Consider the following 25249-nt stretch of genomic DNA (forward strand, 5'->3'; position numbering starts at 1 on the left):
GAAAAGTGCTTACTAAGTGGATATTCAAACATGCACACAGTTGCTTAGCAATTATTAAAATAGTTTTCTCAGCGGTAGTCAATCGTGTAGTCTTGATGATGGATGGTAAAACGCATTCATAGGTTGTTTTTGTAGGACTGGGGATGTATACAATACATGGCTCGCACCAAATGATGATTCATAAAATTCATCAGCCTTAACTGTTGTATTTATTTGCTTTCCTGTCACCAATTCAGGTACAACAATGGCAAACGTTTTCTGGGCACAAAAGCGTTCGTTTAGAATACACTGTTCATTTAGAAATCTGACAAGCAGTTTGAGATTTTAATGCATGATTTTTCTCAATAGGCTCTTTCTGCCCCTTAAACCTTAATGTTTTTCTGTTGTAGTGGAAAATAAAATAAGGTCTGCAATAAAAAAGTAACTGTGAAAGATGTTTTATTTTCTTTAGACAAAACAAGTTTTATTCAGCTTGTAAATGTGAGCAAGAATTGGGATTCCATTCCGATTCCATCCACATTTATGGTGCTCATTATACAGGGTGTAGAATTATATGTCCCCGTGAGTAAAATCAAATATTCATCTGGAACAATTAACATGGTAAACATCGGTGGTGATGGTGATAATTATTTTATAAATGAATAAAGTCTCTATGAATTTTCTTTAAAGTCAAGGTGAAGCGTTTCTTCCACATATCTGCTTATGTTACAGATATATATCCTAGAACTACATGAAGTGACTGGGGCATTTGTCCTATATTTGGTGCATTTTGCAGAAGGGTTAACTTAGAAATTTTGTTTCTAAATGACCACCTTACAGTTTCTTACAATACAAGGACCAAACTACAGCATACCATTGGAGGTCATGTCTTCTGTTGTAGTTTTATAGCCCTCACACCCTGGGAACTCCCCTTCCTAGGTCTATTAAGGATTCAGTGTTTTAAATTGTAAAAAAAAAGTCTTAAGACATTTTTAAAGAGAGCTTTTTTATCAGCACATTTACAGTAACCATTTATCCAGTTCAGGGTCACGGTGGCCTGGAGTCTGTCCTAGCAAGGCAGGACACACCCTGGACGGGATGCCGGTCCGTCACAAGGCACACACAGACACAGACATGCACACGCTCACACCAGGGCCAGTTTTTACAGAAGCCAGCTAACCTCCCAGCATGTCTTTGGACTGTTAGAGGAAGCCAGAGCACCCAGAGGAAACCCACCCGAACACCGTACTGTACAAACTCAACCCAGATACCACCCCAGGTCCCCAGCGCTGCAAGACAGCTATTTTGACCACTGTGCCATTCATGCTACCCAATCTTATTTATGATATGTTTAATTTTAATAGTATATATTTTGTTTTTCGGCATCGAATATTGTTTTATTTTATTTTGAGAAGATTCGTACCTATGAATTTTATAAATGAGCGTTTTACTGATTCTTCACTTTTTTTCAATGTTTTTCAATAAGATAATCTTTCTTGTACTTTCTGCAATGTAAATGGTAGTAGCCTATTGAAAAACCGACAGTACTGGGAAAAATAGTCATTCTTTCTTCTTAAATATTTGTATGGATTTCATCGTTATTGAAATTGAGATATTTTAAAATTATTTTTATTGGGATTTTAATGTTAGAAGGACTTGCTGACCATACAATTTAACAGACATGTCTCTTTTTAGAAATTTGTGCCTAGTTAAACTCTTGCCAAGTAAATAAATATTAATTTGATCCACACCACACATTACAGTGAATGGCACCATAATACTTGGGTACTGTATACAAAACACCTCACATTAATTAAACCCTGACCACTAAATCACTTTTGAGCTGTATTGTATGCTGTTGACACTTCTAGTCTGTTATTCAGCACTTTTCAATTAGTGCTCTTGTTTTTACAGCACCTTGAGGATGATAGGAAATACTCATTGGAAGCAGACTGTTCCACAAAAAGCAAACAAAGAGGAACAATAACCCTGATACTGTATTTATTGTAAAATTTGTGCTGATCTCCTAGTTTTTGAAGTAGTTTGTTCTTTGTCCCAGAAAAGATTTTTTGAAAGTTTAAAATTTAGGGCATGAAAAAGTATACTGTAGAAATAGTTTTCAAGCAATAAAGGATTTGGGTAAATCTGTACTATCGTTGTCTTTTGTTACTTTGTTACCCTGTTTGGACTCTTGTGGAAAAGAATACATCTGACCTTTTTTGTCCGCTTTCTTCATGCAGTTCGTGTTACTGCTATTTGAATTCCTTGTCATGTTGGAACTCAAACTCATATGATAGTAGCATTTTTTTGCTGAATAATAATTCTTGTATGAGGACCTTTAACGAACCCTTTTTTTAAAAAGGCCTAGTGTAAAATGAGAGTATGGTGATTGGATTAGACTGGGATTCTGATGGATTGAAGAAAGAGTCCTACAGGTTACTGATGGGAAAATATAAGGAGTATTCTGCAAGTCATGCACAGAATCTAAATGTATAAGTCAATAGACAAGTTATTATTATTATTAAATCCTTACACTTATGTAGCACTTTTCTGGACACTCCACTCAAAGCACTTTGCAGCTAATGGGGACTCCCCTCCAAAGCCATTAAACAACATTCAGATGTGCACTTCAAAAGGAGCACTGTCAGGGAAAATGTAGATACTAGTTTACAGCCAGGTGCATACTGTGATGTTTTGGACTACTTGAAGTACTTGGATATGAAGTAAAAATTACTTCTTTTCCCAGATTAATTTTAATAATTATTTTTAAATACTGTATCCTTTTGCATGATATTAAAACGTTTGTGACTTTGTTCTGAAAACAGAAAACAAAAAGACCTACTACAAATTGTCTACGTATATTACATCTAGAGCCATAAAAATATTTAATTGTTAGGCTTCTAAATGTAAGTGTGTAATAGGCTTTTTTTCTTATTCACAGCTATTAGCCTCTTTGTTTCAGTGATATTCATATGATGTAGCATTGGGAAATATTTTCAGTACTAAAATTTAGTATATTAAAATTCAGTATAGAGTAAAGAATAATAATAATAATTCCTTACACTTATATAGTGCCCTTTTTTCCCCCTGTTTCAGTCGTAAGAATAGATTGAGATTCATTGGGTTATCATCAGCTAATTGATGACAGTCTCTCATCCTAGCATTAATCCTGCATCAGCAGGGTCCGCTTGTCGGCACGTCAGTCTCCATTTGGTGGTTTGAACCAAATCTTTAAGCTGATGTTGCCATTAAATGCAACCGAGAATACTCCAACCTGTGTGTCGCTCCAATGATAATGATGATAATAATAATAATAATAATAATAATAATAATAATAATAATAATTGCTTACACTTATATAGTAGTGGACACTCCACTCAAAGCACTTTACAAGTAATGGGGACTCCCCACCAACACCACCAATGTGCAGCATCCACCTGGATGATGTGACGGCAGCCATAGTGCACCAGAACGCTCACACACCTATGCTATCAATGGGAAGGAGAACAGAGGGGTGAAGCCAATTTATTATAAGGGATTATTAGGAGGCCATGATTGGTAAAGGCCAAATGGTTACACCCCTACTCTTTTCGAGGAAAAGCCCTGGGATTTTTAGTGACCACAGAAAGTAAGGCCCTTTGGTTTTATGTCTCATCCGAAGGACAGTGTCTTTTTACAGTTTAGTGTCCCCATCACTATACTGGGGCATTAAGACCCACATAGACTGCAGAGTGAGCGCCCTCTGCTGTCCCCACTAACACCTCTTCCAGCAGCAACCTTAGTTTTTTCCAGGAGGTCTTTCATCCAGCCACTGACTAGGCTCACATCTGCTTAGCTTCAGTGGGTTGCCAGATATGAGATGCCAGATAGATGAGGCAGATTGTCATTATCTTTAGTATCATGGACATAAAGCATTTTTTTAATACAATGAAGTGAATCGGTATTACAAAAGTTTATTTGGGAACTTACAGCCTATGGAAAAAAAAATTGTAAAGAAAATGGGAAAGCAGTTATTGCATGTGTACTGTAGGATTTTCACTTTTTGTTTTTAATTTTCTATCTGTATATCTGCCTTTCATTAATTGCTGGTTATAATAACTGGTCTTAAGAAAATATTAGTATGCCATTCTTCAGATAATAAGATGTTTGATTTTATATGTGACAAGTTTATGGTAGCTAAATGCTTCATATTGAACTCCCCACTTTGAGTAAAAAGGCATTTGCCCTTTTATAATTTTCTGATTGTTACAGCATACAGCAATGCTTGAGGTGAAATGGCAGGTCTTACTTAGTTTTTTCAAACTGGGTTTTGCATTTCCTCTCTTACTGTAAAGATGTGTTTTTTAACATTTTGTTAGTTATGCTTAGAATAGGAGGTAACACAGGAGCATTAATTACTTCATGCAGTGGATGCTCATTTATTTGATAGACCAGGCCTGATTGCTGTGCTTGACAAATCAGCAGAAATCAATCCAGCACCGGATATTTTTACAAATATTTTCTCTTGATTGAAACTGTACTTTTAGCAATATGCACAAGCTTTTAGTATTTCTATCTAATTATCCATTTTCTTACCACTTCATCCAGTTCACAGTTGCAAGGAAGCCTGAGCCTATTCTGGCAAGCAGCAGATGCCAGCCAGAGTACACCCTGGACGGGGATGACAGTCCATCGCAGGGCAGACAGACATAAACATACTTGCAAACACTCGCACCAAGGCCAGTTTTCGTAGAAGCCAATTAACCTGCTGGTATGGTTATGGGGTGTGTGAGCAAACCTACAGTACCTGAACACAGGGTGAACATCCAAATTCCAGGCAGGTAGTACCCCAGATCCAGAATTGAACCCAGGAACTAATGGTTACAAAGCAGTAGTGTTATAAGCCGTGCCTCCTGCATATAGTAGTTTCAAGTCCAAAATGCTATAAGCTTTAAAACAATGTAGCCAATACGCTAAGCAGTAGGCTTGTAAAGGGAAAAGTTGTGAAATGACCAGTCATTACCATAATGCAGGTGGGTTCAGCTAGTTCTAAAATGAGCAGGTGTAGTAATGAATGCAAACTTGATATGTGAGTAGTAGAATGCACCTCAGAATTTTAAAATGGGCGCTGCTGACTTTTAATAATAATAATAATAATAATAATAATAATAGCTTACACTTATATAGCACTTTTCTGGACACTCCACTCAAAGCACTTTACAGGTAATGGGGACTCCCCTCCACCACCACCAATGTGCAGCAACAACCTGGATGATGTGACGGCAGCCATAGTGTGCAAGAACGCTCACCACACATCAGCTATCAGTGGGGAGGAGAGTAGAGTAATGTAGCCAATTCATAGAGGGGGATTATTAGGAGGCCATGATTGGTAAGGTCCAATGGGAAATTTGGCCAGGACGCCAGGGTTACACCCGTACTCTTTTTAAGAAACACCCCGGGATTTTTAATGACCACAGAGAGTCAGGACCTCAGTTTTTACATCTTATCCGAAGGACGGCGCCTGTTTACAGTATAGTGTCCCCATCACTATACTGGGGCATTAGGACCCACATGGACCACAGGGTGACCTGCTGGCCCCACTAACACCTCTTCCAGCAGCAACCTTAGTTTTTCCCAAGAGGTCTCCCATCCAGGTACTGACCAGGCTCACACCTGCTTAGCGTCAGTGGGTTGCCAGTTGTGAGTTGCAGGGTGATATGGCTGCTGGCTTAACGCACAGTGAGGTTAGTAGGCATTAAAAATTTGTTAGAGGGAGTCCACTACTGCATGAATACATATAAACTCTTTTAAGTCTTTGAAGGTTTACTTTTGAACTGGCTTACAAACAAACCTTTGAAGATTAAACCATTTGAGTATAGTACTGGATGTCATCATTTAATAATTCGCAGACTGGAAGCAAATGTTCGGGTAGGTAGGAAATGTTTTCAGAAAAATAATGCTTAAATACCTTTTGTGTTTTCATCAGTAGTTCTCTGAAGCATTGCTGAAACATCCTAACATACTAAGAATTTGGTCTGTCGTCAGGTGATTTGCAATCACTTGCACTCCATAGCATTTGTATGCTATTTTGACAGGTCTCACTGATATTACTTCAGTGGTGAGACCCACTACATTGTGCTGTAGCGTACTTAGGAATGTTTGAACTTTAGAACATCAGGATAGTGGTTGTACAGATACCATTGCTTGTGTTTTTTTTTATTTTAAAACTCATCTCTAGGAAATGTAAGAAAGGAACAAAAAATCTTAGGCTTTAGGCTTAGAAAAATGTAGTACTACAAACAACTGACTACTGTGTAAGACTGTTTTAAATTATTCATACTGTAGGTTTACTTGTTTAAAGTTGTACAAACTACATTGCATCAAAGTATAGCAAATGTATGATGTGATTTAACTAATTTATTCATTGAAAGGAAACTTGAATGTTTGGTCAAAAATTGTAGGTCACACACCAAGAAATTCAAAGTAACGCGTGATGACTGAATCACTGTCACTGTTTTGCAGGCAATGTTGGCACAGTAGAAATCACTACACTAATATATTATCTTTCTATAAAGTATGTTAATATGACGCATAGAAAAAAATGTGTATGTGTACTTTCCTGGTCTTTGGTAAATCAGAATTGCCATGAGTTTTTGTTACTGTGATGTTTGATTTTAATTTTTCTGTAGATGGTGAAATATTCCTTCTCCCTGACCCATAGAAAATAGAATTTGACTTACATTTTGGAATGATTTCTGAGAACCTTGAACTTGAGTTTATTAAATGAGCCCATCTGTCCAACCAGTATTGGTAGTATTTTGTCTTCTCACTATCTTGTGTTGCTATGTCAAATCCTTCTTTTTCTTTTTATTTCTTCTTTCTCCCCCAAAATTTGAATGGATGGTAGCATCCTTAGAGATAGTTGCTATGGTGTTTTTGATGATGGATTTTCTGCTGTGCCCAAGTTAATTCAGGCCAGTTTGCATTGTAAAATGGAACCAAATAATTAGGGTGCATGCCCGACTTGAGTTTTACAAAGAGACCAAACTGCAACGCTGTGATGGGGTGAAGGGCAGTTAGGCTCCATGCTTGCATTTGTCTGAAGCACTTAGGTTACAGTTATATCTTGTTTTAGTTAATTGAATATATTTGTAAAGAGTTACAGTTCATAGACTTTCATTTCTGCTGTCTTTAATGACAAAGAACAAAACTGATTTAACTGTCCCTGCACGTAATCTCAATTTATTTACTCCCCAATGGTTGAAATAGGCCTGATCGATCTGTTTACTTTTGCTTTATTAAAAAAAAAAGATAAGATGCCATTAAATACACTTATTTCATTAAACATTGTACAGCTCTAAACAGGAGATAAGGACTGAAAAGGGTCCAGTGGTAAGTACAGTTTTCATTATGTACTCAACTGGTATCCGCTCACCAGATATTTCTAAGCATTTTAAGAAAATGAAAGAGAGAACTGAAACATACAGTGATTATAAATGAGAGGGGGCCTAATACCTAGTACCTAATTGATCCAGGAATCTCAGCCAGCCATTTCTTGAAAGAACGGTATTCATTATTCTAGGATTCGGCTTCAGAAACATGTCAGGGCTGTTCCATTCTTCTACAACCCTTTGTAAAAAGAACACCCTCCTGCTCTAAGTTTAACATAGTTTGGTTCATGTTCACTGTTAATTCTGAATAAGTCCATTGAATTAATTTTGTCAGAGCCTTTGAGGATTTTGAACAATTAAATCAGATCCTTGCATATTTGTTTGCTGAAAATATATTTTTCTAAATGTCCGTATAATTGCGTTGATTGCATTTGCACTAGAGGTCGCAAGGTTACGTTCTGTGATGCATTCTGGTCCTTTGAAGAACAGCAAGTGTTTCATTACTGCAATGATTATATTTTTAAAATGTTAAGAATTGCCATCTAGAATGGCATTTTTTGGAAAACGATCGTATCACAGTCAATCATTTCGAGATCCTGCCTGTTTAGAAAATAATTAAATATATTTGTGTGGGAATATAATCTAAAACGTTATATAATTACATTTAAATGGCACCCCATGCGTATTATTAGGATAATTTTAAGTTTTGCCTTTGAGGTTGCTTAATTTGCTGACCTTGCTAGCTTTTAAGTTTTTTTATATGAAATTACCTTCATCTGCAGCCTGTGTACAAGGGGAAATATTTGGAACAATTATGTATGTCAGTCCTACTCCTTTGTTTAGTGGTAATAAGACGCTGCAGCTGAAAAGATTTTTACAGTTTAAGTGATAAAACTACAGTTTCAGAAGCAAAGCATTTAGAAATGGAAAATATCAACACATCCAAAACTTTAAACTTTAGTCCTAATGCTGCAATGTTTTTCTTCTGAGCTAATTGCTGTGCGTTTGGGTGTGAGAGAAGTCAAAGCATTTATTTAAATTTCTTTGCCACGTTCAAAAGTGACATTCCTGAGTGTATCAGTTAAAAACATAGACATCACAGTAGACTACTAAATTGAGCACAGTACAGTAAGCAAGTGAATTGAGTGGGCCAAGCCATCATTCAGTTGACATTTCCTGTTCCCAGAAGACTGTAAAAATGGTGGACTGCTCAAAATAGATGGGTTGTCTGTTATTTTAAATTTTACTGTATATCCTTTTTCCTTCTAAAAGCATTTTATCAGGTATTATTTTATTTATTTTAATACATAGTACCAATACAGTGTTCTTGGACAGTCTGAAGTGTCAGAAACCTGCACTTACCCTCTTTATAAAAACTGCAGACCTGATATGTCTGTTGTTTTTTGCACACTGCCTTTTGTCTCTGTTTTTCTTTTGCTACACAATTGTTTTGTTGTTGTTGTTGTTGTGTTTTTTTTCTCTTTGTACTACTTATGTCCGAGAGCTACCTAAATAGCATTTCGTTATACCATATACCATGTATATGAGTGTAATGACAATAAACTTGAACTTGAACTTTTACCACATTTTTTTTTATAAAAGTAAATTGAGAAACAAAGAGAGGCCCTTTGACTGGCTGTATTTCATGGAACTGTATGACCTTTCCCCCACTCCTTACAGTGAAAGCAAAGTACTGAATTTAAAAGTAGATCTGATATTTAACTAGGGAAACCTGCTGTTATATCTAATTGACTCCATAGGGGCCTTTTGAGCTTGAGATCTTTTTCCTGCATACAGTATAAAACCATGTATTTTTTGGTTTCAGGAGAAAAGATGTCTCGACACTATAAAGATGAACAAGATGACTGGATCACTGTCTGTTTGAAGTATCTTCTCTTTGTGTTCAATTTTCTCTTCTGGGTAAGTTTCAGAAACGACTGTGGAAAGTTTTTGATTAATGCCCTACATTTTTTTTTAAAGAGAGTGCTACCGATTAGGAATTCTGACTACTGATTTTTGAACACATCTGTTTATTCTGGGTGCCATATGAAACTCGGCTGCATTTGGCTTGTCTTTATAACCTGCAAAAAAAAAAAATCTGTTCTTGACATTTTCTGTTTATTTACTCAGTGCAGGGGTTTTGAGTTTCTGGGTTTGAGTCCATATTGGGGTGCCTTCTTTGTGAAGTTTAGGTGTTCTTTCTAGGTTGGCATAAGGTTTCACCAGTGAGACATTACTCCCACCTTCCAAAGACACGCAGGCTAGGTTAATTGGTGTTATGGCCATCCTCCCCCCATGGTGGCTCCAGAGATCTGAACACATTAAAGACTAGTAGTGGGCATTAGCAGTAGAGCAAAAGGATTTATTACAGAGCTTCCATTAGATTTCCAATAAAGGCTCTACAACAGGCTTGTCCAGTCTGTTACCAAAACCCAGCCACAACCTAACACTGTGAATTAGCCCCAAACATGCTAGTAAATAGCCCCATATATATATATATCTAACCACCAATTAGCTCATTGCCACCCAGTTGTTTACTGATGCACCTCAAGTGGCAGGTTGCCTGAAATCTCAGTTTCTTTGTAGTCTGGCCTGCTTTAACGCTGTCTTGAAACTGTCCCTGTGTCCATGTGCCTCTATGGGCATAGCCTGTGATAGACTATTGTCACATGTCAGGGGCGAAGCGCTGGCTAAGGATCTATGCCTGGCTGGAAGGTTGCTGGTTCAAATCCCGCGGCCGGTGGAGGAATCCTACTCCGTTGGGCCCCAGAGCAAGGCCCTTAACCCCAACTGCTCCAGGGGTGCTGTATAATGGCTGACCCTGCACTCTGACCCCAAGCTTCTCTCCCTGTCTGTGTGCCTGTGTGTCTCATGGAGCTGGCTGGGAGATGCGAAAAGACAAATTCCTAATGCAAGAAATTGTATATGGCCAATAAAGTGACCTTATGTTATGTAGGCTTTTCTCCTGCCTTGTGCCTTATGTTTCTAGGTCCGTCCTTGCAAGGAATAAGCATCTTTACAATGATGGATTTGGAAGAAGATTACAAAATGGATGAATGATAATGGATTGTATATACAGCACTGACAGGCATTAAAAGTGCAACGAATGAGTATCAGACCCAATTGCATTTGTCATGATTTTACTGTCCCTCGTATTTTTTAGGCCTTTTTCTAGCTAATAGTTCAGTTTTTTTAATAAGGTACCACTCTATGAATCCGACTTTGTGAAATATTTGTCTGTATTTACTTGCCGCCCTCAGGAGGTGGTTTGGGTGATTTGTGTTATTTGGGATACATGTCCAGTCTGTTTCTGTTGTATTGTCTCCGGTGAAGATACAACATATTCATATTTCTGCTGTGGTTTACCCCCTCAATTTTTTTTCCCCGTTTCAATCATTGTAAGAATATATTGAGATTCATTGAGTTATTATCAGCTAATTGACGATGACAATAATGATGATAATAACAAGTGCTTAACCTTATATGGTGCTTGTCTGGACACTCCACTCAAAGCAATTTACAGGAAATGGGGACTCCCCTCCACCACCACCAATGTGCTGCCCCACCTGGATGATGCGACAGTGGCCATAGCTCCCAGGACTCTCGCCACACACCAGCTATCAGTGGGGAGGAGAACAGAGTGATAAAGCCAATTTATAGATGGGGATTATTAGGAGGCCATGATTGGTAAAGACCAATGAGAAATTCTGTGAGGACCTCTGGGTAACAACCCTTCTTTTTTCAAGAAACGCCCTGGGATTTTATATAACCACAGAAAGTTAGAACCTCAGTTTTACGTCTCATCCAAAGCCTTTTTACAGTATACTGTCCCCATCACTATATTGGCGGCATTAGGACCCACACAGACCCCACTAACACCTTTTCCAGGAGCAACCTTAATTTTTCCCAGAAGGTCTTTCATCCAGGTACTGACCAGGCTCACACCTGCTTAGCTTCAGTGGGTTGCCAGTTGTGAGCTGCAGGGTGATCAGGCTACTGGCAAATATTAATTATATATATATATTATGTAATTACATAATAAAAAAGAAAATATAATTGATCCGGATCTCACCCAGTACTTTTTTAAAAGCAACCAGATTTAGCTTTGCATCTTGTCACACTTTATGTAAAGCATTAGTGTCAATTTCTGTTCCAACTTCAGTTGTCCATTAAACAATTTGTTATATTCTTATTTAGACACGTATAATATATTTGGGAATATTGAGATCTCTGCTTAACCAGAACTGAAAAATACATTCTGGTATGTAGACTGTAGCCCAATTGATCATCACAAAAAACATTTGTTTGTTTGTTCACAGAAGGTGAGAGGCAAATGTCATTTTGCCTTTTAAGAAGCTTGTTTTTTTTACAGGTCTCTACAGTTTTCTTTTTATTATATGTTTATATAAATATTTTAATTCTATTGGGGCTCGTTATAATTTGTGCACATTTGCACTGTGAAGAATTAGGGATATTTGTCACGTTTTTTTATACAATTATGGAAGATTGTGAATTCATTTGGTGGTTACAGTTCAATGGCAAAGGATCATAATTTCTCAACATCTGTTTGTGTAATGCCTCAAACACAAAAGCTGTCAGGCTCATGGTGCACATTTATTATAAGCTCTAAGCAGAGATGTAGCAGCCAGAGTTATTGATATGTTCAGTATAGACACATTGGGTACATTTGTATCAATCTGAAGAAATGTCAACTGAGTTACCTGTAGATAAACAGTATAAACAGTAAATGTTTTTTTATAGATAACTTTGAAACAGTTCAGGTTAATGTTGCCTTTAAGGTGGGACATTGCAAGGGAGAGAGACATTAAATATTTGTTCTGCATTTCAAATCTACTCTTGGTCTTTAAAACCTAGATAAAAAGATCCAGAGACTAAAATTTAGGTTCTTGTTAAAATTATCATACTTCTAATCTTGGAGTAAAACTGAACATCAGTATAGCTCGATTATATTAAAATCCAGTCTCCAATTAATTGCTGTTTTATCTTTTTTATTTTCATGTTTGGGGAAAGGCTGGTTCCTTGTGGAAAACAAAAAAGAAATAATCTAAAACTTGTTCCTTGTCAGAATTACAAGGAGATCATTTTTTTCCCTTATTCTTTGATTTAAAGAAATGCTCTCCTTGCCTGCTGCCTTGATACAAAGGAGCTCTTGACAGCACTTCAGATCTGTACTTGTGGAAATATTTTTCTTTGCAGCTGCAGTGGGTGGGAACAACTGTGTACACTGTTGCCCTGGTTTTCTGAATAGCGGTATAATTTATTGAACCGATATGGAAGAATTACTCATTTTCCATACACTTAAATCATACCAAAATGCAGTAGATCTGTTTTTGGCCAACCATGACTAAAAACAATATCCCATAATTAAAATAAATTAGCTGTCCAACCCTTGCACACTGCAATACAAATTTGTAATCAAATATATAGTTATTCTTCGTGATATATTCACGCTTAGGCATCCCAGAGTGCACAAATCCAGTTACAGATTATTGCAGAAACAAAACATCTTAATAGTTGTTCTCAGTTTGCTTTTAAAATTGAGGAATTTTAATGTCTGAGTTTGATGAGAAAGAGAAAAAAGAGTCCCAAAAGTGGGGAGCCTTGGAATAAAAAAATGTTACTTAGCTAACATTAAAATATGTCTGGGTACACCAGTGTTTCTACATTCTCAAATCTAATTGAATGATCTGTTAAATGTGCACTGAACAGCACTTGAAGGCAGGCCGGTTCAAATGCATGAAGGACTTCATATATTCTAGTTGTAACCTGGAATCTTAAAATCTACAGACAGCCAGTGCAAAGATCTAAGCATTGGAGTGATCAGGTCTTCGCTTTTGTTGTTTGTGAAATTTCTTGCACGCAGTACTTTGTTTGTCATTGTGAAGCTTCAGTATGTAAAGACGTTAAGCCTTTCATTCAGTTTTGGAGATCCCCATGTTCCATTAATTTGCCCTTGAATTTTGTTTGCACCTCAGAGCAGCATGATCTTTCATTAGGAAATGATGGCATTATGGTGCTGTGGGCACATCTAAAAGCTGCAGAGGGTATTCAAACCAAAAGAAAATTGAGAGATTAGTTTGGCACAGTGTGAGACAAGATTTCAGCGTTTAGTATTTTGAAAACAAAAACTGCGCAAGGATCAGCAGGTTTTCTGAGTGAAGAGCAGGCCGCTTTATTTAATGGAGCAAAAGGTTAGATGGTGGCAAAAGCCGTAACATCCAGCATTAACACTTTTGAGCGATAATTAATAATTATTGCTTACACTTATATAGCGCTTTTCTGGACACTCCACTCAAAGCACTTTACAGGTAATGGGGACTCCCCTCCACCACCAATGTGCAGGATGATGCAACGGCAGCCATAGTGCTGCACATCAGCTATCAGTAGGGAGGATAGCAGAGTAATGTAGCCAATTCACAGATTGGGATTATTAAGAGGTATGGTAAGGGCCAATGGGAAATTTGTCCAGGACACCGGGGTTACACCCCTACTCTTTTCGAGAAACGCCCTGGGATTTTTAATGACCAGAGAGAGTCAGGACCTCAGTTTTACGTCTCATTCGAAGGACGGCGCCTGCTTACAGTATAGTGTCCCCATCAATACACTGGGGCATTAGGACCCACATGGACCTCAGTGTGTGCGCCCCCTGCTGGCCCCAGTAACACCTCTTCCAGCACCAGCAACCTTAGTTTTTCCCACGAGGTCTCCCATCCAGGTACTGACCAGGCTCACACCTGCTTAGCTTCAGTGGGTTACCAGTTGTGAGTTGCAGGGTGATATGGTTGCTGGCATATGCGATGACTGAAGCATTGCATTCTTCTTTGTTCTTTTTGGAACACAAGAATTTCAATAACCTTTAAGGTATTTTAAAACGGCATTTTGGGCCCTGGGTTCAATTTCAGGCCTGGGGTGCTATGTGCATGGATTTTGTATGTTTTGAAAGGATTTCCTCTGGGTGCTCTGGGTTTCTCCCACATTAAATAACAAAACAAAAAACATACTTGGATGTTAATTGGCTTCGGGGAAAATTGCCACTGGTGTGAGTGTGTGTCCGTCTGTGGGTGCCCTGTGATGGTCTGCTGTCCTGTCCAGGGTGTACCCTGTATTGCACCTGTTACTTGCCAAGATAGACTTCAGATCCCCTGTGACCGTGAATGGGAAGAAACAGAAAAAAGATGGATGTTAAACATGAGCTGCATTAAGTGCTACTACAGGAATCTCAGTTTCTGATTTATTTTAAGCTTTAGGTCTGTGGTTTATGTGGTCACAATCTCATTAGAACTTCTGTGTGGCTAAGCCAGGTCAGTACTGCAGCCTGCTGTGGGGGGGTGAAAACGGGTCACATTAGTTGTGCTGCTGTTATATTTCAGTCCAGACATGGCCCATCCTGAGACTGCATGTGGGGTGATCCTTCAAAATGCATATTTCATAACCAGTCTGCATGTAAATAGGGCACGGTAAGAGAAACCTCTGTTCATAAAGAGACTCCTTGCTTTTAAATTATACAGTCTAGTATGAATTCTTAATATGAGCATAACCTCCTAGGGGATGTACAGTTGGAAAACTGATCTGAATTGTTTTGAAGTTCAGAGCTGTAAGTGTAAATTAAAAGCATATTTTTATCACCTTTTTCCTGTTCTTTTCTCCCAACAGTGTGTCATGGTTGTAGCTAAACCCCGGCATGTTTTATCTCAAGGTGCCTAATAAATGTGTTAACAAAATCCTAAAGCTTGACGGGTGTTGAGTGAACCAATGATAGAAACATTCCATTCTAAAATCACATGTTTTCAGGAGCTTCAATTACCAGCTGTTTAGCTTTTATTTCAGTGCTCCTACATTGCAGTTCCTTCTGTGTGTGTTCCTGTTGGTTTTTTTGCTTTGCTTTTTATTTGCTCAGCTAATTAAAGATCGCATTCAAAAAAGCATCAGAGAATTAGAGACGAGTGCAGTGGTGAGGGGAGGGGGAGATGTACTTTTTATCAGGATAGAAATCTGCATTATGTGAGACTTTAGTTTTCAATTTACCAGTCTACCAATGAGGTGCCTCCCGTCTCTTTAAAAAGCAAAGAAGCAAAACTATTTTTAGTTCACCTCTGGATTTCCAGTGAAATTATAGAACTGCCTAGTTAGGATGATACTTGGAACATTTTTATTTGTGCCATGGCTTTTGTTGATTATTAACCAGTGTGCTTTTGATTTTTTTCTGCTAATTGGTTATATTTTGAGGGCATTTGCCATATTTATTTTCACTAGGAAAGGTTAGGTGCAATCAGACCTGTACATCTGTGATGCCTGCTTTTTATCAGATTACTGATACTGCCTGGTGGGATTGTTCCACTCCTCTCATAGAGCCAGAAAGAGCAGTATTCTTCACTCAGCTTTGAGCCCCAGATGCCACATGCTATTCTGGCCACAAATGTTCAGTGTGGCACAGATGTGCTGGTTTGGTCTTCTACAACCTTATTGTCAGGATGAGACTGCAGAAAACGCACACAGGTCCCAGCGCTTGATCAGTGCAATTTTATGTGGTTATGTTACTAGTGATCGCAACACGTGGAAGTTTATAGTGACTACACACTTTCTGCACTGTAGCACTTGTATTATTCTGTCGATTTGTCTGTTACACACAATTACTATTTGCACATCTGCGCCATACTTTCTGACATTCATTGTAAAAGAGGACCTGGCTCTACTGCTTGCAACTGCTGGTTCCAGTTTATGGCACAAACATTCCCCTGAAATTCAACGCATACCAGTTTCTTTGTGTTTTTCTTACTTGATATCTAATATATCAAGTACTAGATACATTATCTTACTCTCTCGCTAAAGAGGTGTTTAAGTGCTTAAGCAACAGAATTACTCAAGAGTATCATGGTGAGTCATGAATGATCAATTCATGAAAATTATACCAAAAATATTCAATCAGTATCCAGAGTATGTATCCTTAAGAAGAAGTATTTGAATGCATAAATAGTGCTTAGTAATTTTTACAGCTTAGTATAAAAAAGCATTCTTTAGCTTGTGCATTAGTGAAGTGGTATTTCAGTTTTGAGCTATATTTTTACATTTCTGACCGTTTGTGCTGCTGTGGATGTGTTCTGATCCATACGCAGCAACATAAAGAACCTCTTCTAAAACCCACTAGTTTCTGGGTATGGATTAGCCAGTATTGACAGTGCTGTAAGAAGTGAGAGAAGAAATATAAGGTAAGAAGTGACTGTTCCCTGAGCTGACAGGACAAGAAGGACAAAGGCAATTGGTTAATTGTGAATATTATGCATGATTCATAACTGAGGCTCCTCAGTAATGTTTACAGTAATGCACAGTGCCAACCTTTTTCCCCAGTCACACTTCCTGACAAAATACTTTTGAGAGGTGGTTTCAAGCCTTTTTTTCTCGTGTTTAATTAGAAAGGGGAACCCAGGCACAGAATCCTTGCTGAGTTTCACACAGGACATGCACAAGATGATTTGAAATCTGTCAGATTTCAGAATTATGTAACTGAATGCAAAGCACAAACCATGTTTTTTCCCTGACTCATTCATGGGACTTGCCAGGGATACACAGCCTGTGCACACACTGGTGGTATCAGTATGTGTTTTTCTTTTGGATTCAAACATGACAGTTGGTGAGTGACTTACTTAGCTACATTATAATGAATAAACTGTACTGCCTTCCTAATGTAATGAGTCCCATACAGCTGAGGTGGCTGGCCTACCTGTGTAAGTGGCATGACAATTGCCTGCTTGTTAAAGGAGGAGACGTTAACAAGGTATGGCATGTGAGTGGAGGAGGTATTGCATGACATTAGTATTTTTTAATTAAGAATTCTTGATATACAATATTTTTTGTAATAGCCTCCCAGTATTTGGAATAGCCAACGGTCTTTTTCGTGACATTTTTCCTCAGCTCTCAGTTTCAAACCCTATTCGCACTTTCAAACCCAGAAGTCAGCTAGGACATCAGCCTCACCCCGTGATCATAGAGTGTCAGTCTGTGCTCAGGCGAGTTTGTTTATCAGTTAAACAAATCTTGAGGCCCCTGAAGACTATAGTATTGACCTGGCAACAAACCACTGGCAGCCCAAAGAAGCAGGCCACAGCAATGAGCGTGTTTTCATGAAAATACACTAATTCCTGCTTTGTGTTTATAGAAACTAAACTGCTAAAAGCAGGGCTCAGGGATATCACCAGAATTAATCTAGAGTAACTGAAGCTTGACATTAAAACCAATGACCCTGAAATAAAAGCAATCCCAGTTTGTTATAATACATTAAATTCCTCTTTTGTTGGCGTTATTTGCATAGTCAGCTGCTCACAATTTAGAGATACCATCAGTCCATTAGAAATCAGTTGTTGTTGTTTTACAGCTCAAGGAAAATGTTCTTTGTGGTATGTATGAAAGTATAACTTGTATAACCAGTTAAGAACTGTAGTGCAAAAGGGGAAAAAGAAGGGAATAGCGTGATCTTTATTCAAAGCAAATTTTATTATTGGAAATGTGATATCTTTACAGGCAACTGGCATCCTGTTTTATTTGATCTTGGTCTTCCGTGCGCTGGAATTCCAATTAAATAAAAGGAGTAAACATTAAACATTTCTTCGGCAATAACACAAAGGGAATTCTATTTTGTATGCATGGTGCTGAAGTACCAAAAGCAAGTGGTTGGCATGGGCAGATTGTATGATACAGTAAGAATGTGAAGGCAGGAATTAAAACAATACTACAGTACATCTTTGTGTGATTCCCACAACCACTAACGCAAAACTTGTAGGCCAAGGCTACACTGTCCTAAATAAGTGCTTCCAAAGGGAATTTATAGTGTATATACCACTGATATGTGACTGGGCAAGCGTCAGTTTGCATTAGTACAATTTGAGGTGCACCAGAAGGCATGTGTGAAGGCTGAGCACAGAGCACTTACGGTTTACTTGGCACACGGGGATTGTTTCTTTATACGAGTGTTTTGAAACCTAATTAGTATACAATGACCACAAAAACATAACATCTAAGTGCAAGTTCCAATTTTTCATTTCAGTGTAGATCCTACAGTATGTGGTTGTTAAGAATATGCATTACATGTTTTGGAAAAAAAATCTTTTATATGGGTCATTAATTCTTGTTTCTCATTGTTCAAACTGAAACTATTTAATCAGTGCAGGCCTAAACCTATTTCAATGCATACATGTTTCATACACATCATGAATTTCATCATTAATATACATGAGTAAATCAACTGTTGTTGATTTAAACTTTTAAATTATTTCTGCTGTGGGGGGTGGGGGGGAAATCCCTGCGAGGTGATGTTCAGATGTGCATGTTTGTTTATTCAAAAAAGGTTCACACAGTTTTTGAAAAACATGAGTTCCACGCTTTGCGCTCCACTGGCATTCCCAGTCTTGGGGCCATGATCATGAAGTTGTATGCTTGTAGTTAATCTGACTGTTTTTTTAGAATTATTTTCTTAAAAGAAAATCAAACTAATTTTACAAAATGAGAACAGCATGTTTAAACTGCCTCAGAGGAGTCCTAAGCATGCATAAATACTTATCTTAACATTTTTGAATCTGTCGTATCTTCTATTAATAGAGAAAAAGGTGAAAATAAAGCCAGTGTGTTGCTCTATTAAACAACATTTGCCCCAGTGCTACATATAGGCTATGGTTATTTGCTAGAGAACTTCTGATGGAAAACAGAGATGAAGTTTGGGTACTGCTGAAATCACCACTAATCTGCAATGAAATGAAATGGAGTGGAAAACAGTCCAAGATGGTAATCAAGGTCTAGGAAACCAGGCATAGGAAAAGCAAACATCTGCAACTGACTGACAAGGCAGACAAATGGTCCATACAGCATGGATTAAAAATACTCTTTATTGAGTTTTTTTCTGGAATGCTCTGTATACAATATTTGAATAAGTAAAGTGTTCCAGCAACCATATCACCCTGCAACTCACAACTGGCAACCCACTGAAACTAAGGAGCTGTGAGCCTGGTCAGTACCTGGATGGGGGGACCTCCTGGGGAAAAACTAAGGTTGCTTAGCTTAGAAGAGGTGTTATTGGGGCCAGCAGGGGGCGCTCACCATGTGGTCTGTGTGGCCCCCATAGCCATGGGGACACCATACTATTAAAAAGGCACTGTCCTTTGGATGAGATGTAACAACGAGGTTCTGACTCTCTGTGGTCATTTAAAAAATTCCAGGGCATTTCTTGAAAATAGTAGAGGTGTTGCACCAATGTCCTGACCACATTTCCCATTGGTCTTTACCAATCATGGCCTCCTAATCATGGCCCACATCTCTGAACTCTGTGTGATGAGCATTCTGGCGCACTATGACTGCCGTCGCATCATCCAGGTGGGGCTGCACATTGGTGGTGAGCAATTATTATTATTATTATTATTATTATTATTATTATTATTATTATTATTACCATTAACACACCACTAGCCTTAACAAGGAAAATATGGGAAATATTAGTATCCTTAAGAGAAAGGCTTTGCCCCGTCTGATTTGATGAGGTACAGTGCCTTCAGAAAGTATTCACACTTAGATTTTGCAACCTAGATTGCAAACCTAGAGAGAATTTACATGGATTTTTTTTGTCACTGAAACAAATTATTCTGTAGTGTCAATATGAAAGAAAATTCCACCATTTTTGATGTCATTTAAAATAAAACGCTCAAATGTCTTAGCTTGATAAGTATTTACCACTTTTGTTATGACAGTTCAAGTTGGGCCTATGTACTTTCTAATTTGATATTGAGATCACTCTAAAACCTGAATGAAGTCCACCTGTGGTCAGCTTAATTGGTTGATTAATTGGATGATTTTAGAAGAAACACCTGTCTGTATAAGGTTCCTCAGTTGACAGTGCATGTCAAAGCAGAAACTCTGCACTGAAGACCAAGGAGCTGTCCACACAACTCCATGACACAATTGTGAGAAGCTATAGATCTGAGATGGAGTCTGAAAACATACAGTATCAAGGGTGTTGAATGTTCCCATAACCACAGTCAGGTCCATCATAATGAAAAGGGAAGAATTACTAAAAAGTATTTTAAAATATATTTTTGCCCCTTTAAATTTTTGTGCATGTTGTGTGAAACAAGGGGAATATAATTCATTGTAACACATTAATATTTGCAGTGTTTTTGGTGAGTACTTTCTGAAGGCCTTGTAAGCCTGTGCCAAGGTACACCACTGCCTGTCTTCACTTCACATAGAGGCAGAAGTATAGACCCTTCAGCCAAAGATAGCTTTGAAAAGTATTTCTGTCATGGTATACCAGATAAGTCTGAAAATAAACACTTGGGGTTTGTCATGGCCCCCAAAACAGTGATCATGTCATGTGTGTCCTGTCCACATCTAAGTTCTAGTTCCTGTGATAAATGTGGAAACCAATTTGGGATCCCTAAAAGAGCGTTAGCTGTATTAGGAGTTATCTTCTAATACAGGGTTACCCTTAAGCTGGGTAACCTTATCTTGAAGAATCCTCTTTGTGTGTTTAGTAGCTTTTACTTTCCCCTTTGTTCACACAAGAGCAATTCTACAATTCTACAAATCAACAAGTGGCAGTGGAATGTTTATCTGTGCGTTTTGGAGCAAACCATGACATCTACTCTGCCAGTATATATAAGCAGATCCTTGAACTCTGGATTACAATGGGAGCATAGCACTTGAGTGATCTTTATGAATCTTGGGAGTTTATTTTTCTAGATGACATATGCTCAGAGTAACTAAGGTGATCTGAAAGAGAGAGATATTTGAATATCCATAAAACTGTAACAAAATACACAATGACATCTCATCATTACTTTTACCACTTATTACATTTTCTGGGAGACAACAACATCTGCAGAGGACAATTAAGAAATGTATAGCACTGGACTGGGTTCATGTTGTGTGTGACTCATCTGTCTTGGTCTGTTATTAGTTCTACTTGATTGGATTTTGTCTTGAAGCACATGGTGCTCTTTTTGTGTCTGAATGTATCTTATAAAAGAAATGTTTAGTCATCTGTAATTAAGTTCTGTATTTCACCAGGGTGACATAGTGGCATTAGACGCTGCTGTCTCAGCTCTAGGGTCCTTGTTGTCTGGTGTGGAGCCTGGATATTTTGTGTTCAAATGAATTTTGTTAAGGTGCTCTGGTTTCCTGCTGCCTCCCAACTACATTTTGATTAGGTTGTTTTTTTAATATTTGAAATGTAGCAACAAAGTTAGGAGGTTTTTGAATTCTCTGCTAAAACCACCAGGACACTTGGAAATGTTAGAATTCTGAATTAAGTAAATCATTTAACTAAATGGGGTATTAAGCATTTAAGAGGAGTAATCTTTTATTAATACAGGCCCTGGTTTGTCATTTCATTAAGTTAAAGGTAGCCTTTTTCATAAATTAAACTTTTTCATAATTTTTTAAAATTCTTTAACCTAATCCGCTATTTTTATAGGTTTCCAAGATTTAAGATCTTGTCATCTGTCTTTGATAGGTGCTATCTTAATAATGTTCTGTCAGTCCAGAAATTATTTTTGGTACTATCTATAAACTGTTCTGGGAATTTTTTAATATCACCTGATAAAAAAAAAAAGTACTTTTCATTATACAGATGCAGCCATTCAAAATGGGTGGGGTATTTCGCGGCATACCCGGGTGGGCGTGTCGCGGTATCACACGGTATCACACGGTATCACGCAGTATCACGCAGTATCACGTGGTTAATCGCGCGTCATTTGACGTCATCAAAACCGCCAAGGGGAGCTTAACCTCTCATGTACAGCATTTGAGCTTTTAATTTTGAACTGTGTATTACAGCATGTTAATCATCAGTCATTAAAATGTTGGTATATTTTATGAAAGCAAGATTGCTCAGTTGGACAAAAGTACACAACCTACATTTATCAGAAATATTTATGCATCAAAGCCTTTACTGAAGATATTACTAATAGTATTAATAATGGATGACTTTGGACAAGCTGTATACTCAAAGTATAATTTCTTTAGCACATTTGTACAAGCACTTGGAATCTGTCCAAGCCATACTTTGTCAGACATTTTGTTTTACTTCAACGGGCATAAAAACTTCCTTGCTTTTAACAGGGCGTTTCATAATTTCTAACTACGAAAATGATTTAAAATGCGACACTTATCATTCAACTAGAGCTTAAAATATCACAAGGATCCTCAAGAGGACGGCAAAGAGTGTATTAAAAGACACTTGTATTTATCAACGCTTTCTTTTCCGTATACCAGATTTTATGGAACCACTTCAGAGGGGTGTCAGCCAGTCAGATTCCAGGAATCGGCACTTTAAAGGAAAAATACACACCGGTATTCCATTTCTCCCTAATGATTTTAAGCATCGAAGTATTTAACTAGCATGTGAAATAGCATGTGAAAAAGTGGTAGTTTTAAGCTTTTCTGCTAATATAATATGGAATCGCGTATCTAAAGAATTTAATAACGGTATGATTATATTCGTGTGCTGCGACAAGGCTGTGTAGGGCTGTTTCGCCTGCCTGTTTATGCGAGCTGTCTTGTAGCCTACTGGTCTAGGTGCGTGACTAACAACTGGCAGATTGTGTGTTCGAATCCAGCTGGTGCTGGAATTTTCTTTTAACAAACATTTCTTCGAGAAAATAGAATAGCGATATTATGGACAATCAATTGACTTTTATATTTCAAAATATCGCAACATGATCAATTCTAAGTCATTTTTGATAACAATGAATAGTCACCTTCTTCCCTTTTAAAGCTAGCAAGACAGGTTTCGATTCACATTAGCTGGCGAGCCTTGTTAAAAAAACTAATGATAATGTAACATGCCACTGTTTGTTCATGAACAAAGTTATACTGAGATTTCCTTAGATACGCGATTAAAAAATAAATAAATAAAAATTTGAATCTCCTGTGGAACACATTCCATAAGAATCACTGGTTTTACAGTATATATCGCCTTTAAAGGTGGCTTCTCAAAACGCTTTACAGGATAAAAACCTGTTGCTTTACAGGATCAAAACAACCAGAACAGCAGCAACAACAATATTGTATTTCATTGCACTTTGAAAACCAAGTAATAACTTAACTATACAGCATGTGCAAACGATTCGTATGTTGCTGTCGTGAATGCCTGCGTACCCATAAGTATCTTATTTGCCTTGAGTCCTGTCCACAGTATATTTGTCCCCCTACCCCCCTCTCTCCCTCAATTAAGTTCAATTCAAGGTGTTTTATTTGCATGACAGATGGGTACAATTCTTGTTGGGAATGTATACTTTGATATTTACACCCGGCGCGGCACCGAGGGAGCGTCTGCATTTATAACTAGTTTTTAAAATTAGTCAAGCAATATGAAGCATCTCCTTTTACTTTTAAGTCCCTTAAATTCATTGAGCACAGCTTTCTCACCACTTAAGATTGCTTTTCGATACCATCCTTACACAAAGCAGAAACTTTCCGATGACTCACAGTACAAGTGGAAAGATTACAGATTTTAATAGTCTTTAATTTTATTACGTTATACGTTTTAGGAACGTTTCATCTAAACAAACACCACAAAACTATTCTCGATTGTATTTCTGAATGTTATGTTACACCTGCAGTAGTTCACTGTTTTAAATACATCGAATTAAGAAAGTTATGTGTAGCACTTTAGATCTTTTTTTCTGAACCAGGGTAAATCTGATCATGTTTCTCTATAACAATAATAAAAAACTTTATTTTACATATCGCCTTTAAAAGTGTTCCGCCGGGGATTAAAAAAAAATATTTTAAATAGGCTGATAAAGCTTAGGCTACTGTAACTGTATTCTAGCCTGTATTACAACAGAACATTGGACAATGCAACGTAAATTGCAAAAATGCACTTGGAATCTGTCCAAGCCCTCCTACAAAAATTATTTAAACTGCGACGCTGATCATTCATCTCTAAATAAACTTTATTTTATATAGCGTTTTAAGCGAATAGGTAATTAGATTGCTCATAAACCTAATCGCTTTTTCTACATAAACACAGCGTGATTGCTCTCTGAAAATGCTTTTCCTTTATATTTACAGTAGGTACTGTTAAACCAACAGCGTACTGTTAAACCAACGCATTAGCATGTTAAAGTGATTCTATTGAGGGAGTAGCCCAGCTACCACTTAACACTGTACTTCCTACTTTGAATACCTGTGAGACCGGTTTAATTCGTCACAGCCAGCACTCCGGAAGAGAGGGGTTGAGTAGTAGAGGCAGGCGAGATTTCCAGCGAAAGACACCTCCCCCTCAAAAACCCAGTAAGCAGTAATGCTTTAAGTTGAAATTCGAGGTAGATTTTGAGGATGATAAAGAGGGTAAACTGGGATGGGAGGAGGGTTTGGTTTTGCATAACGGGCAGAAGATTTCCCTTGTAAGGATGGTATCAAAAGCAATCTTAAGTGGTGAGAAAGCTGTGCTCAATGTATTTAAGGGACTTAAAAGTAAAAGAGATGCTTCATATTGCTTGACTAATTTTAAAAACTAAGTTATAAATGCAAATAAAACACCTTGAATTGAATTGAATTCACACGGGTTGCAGTATGCTCCTATTCTTTTTATGCTCAGCTACTAAGATTTCCCTTCAGTGGTAAAATTAGATATGAATATTCAATACTTAAACGGGCACAGTTAAGACATTAAATATACATATACATACTGTATACAGTACAGTTTGCATACGGTAATATGTTTATGTTCCTAAATCAATCTCTTTTATGAGCATGTGAAAGGCATGGTGAATCACTGTACTTTGCATGATTGGAAACAAATGCGTGATTGCGAAATGCTGTGGTGTTACTTTTACAAAGACGGTCAATGAAAAAAAGAATGTTGACCAGGGCAATACTTTGAGTTTACACTT

The 25249-nt window shown here is 37.7% G+C and overlaps 1 protein-coding gene across 2 annotated transcripts in view; it reads left to right on the forward strand.

The window, feature by feature from the left end:
* tspan11 (tetraspanin 11) overlaps positions 1-25249 on the forward strand; it is a 110750-nt gene that overhangs the window by 1984 nt on the left and 83517 nt on the right. For both annotated transcript variants that reach the window (XM_015353149.2, XM_006633745.3), the window contains exon 2: positions 9175-9269. In XM_015353149.2, the coding sequence (XP_015208635.1) occupies positions 9183-9269 (87 nt within the window). In that variant the 5' untranslated portion in view covers positions 9175-9182. The remainder of the gene's footprint in view (positions 1-9174; positions 9270-25249) is intronic.

Source organism: Lepisosteus oculatus, chromosome 7 (genome assembly GCF_040954835.1).
Source record: "Lepisosteus oculatus isolate fLepOcu1 chromosome 7, fLepOcu1.hap2, whole genome shotgun sequence".
In the NCBI taxonomy this organism is placed as follows: domain Eukaryota; kingdom Metazoa; phylum Chordata; class Actinopteri; order Semionotiformes; family Lepisosteidae; genus Lepisosteus; species Lepisosteus oculatus.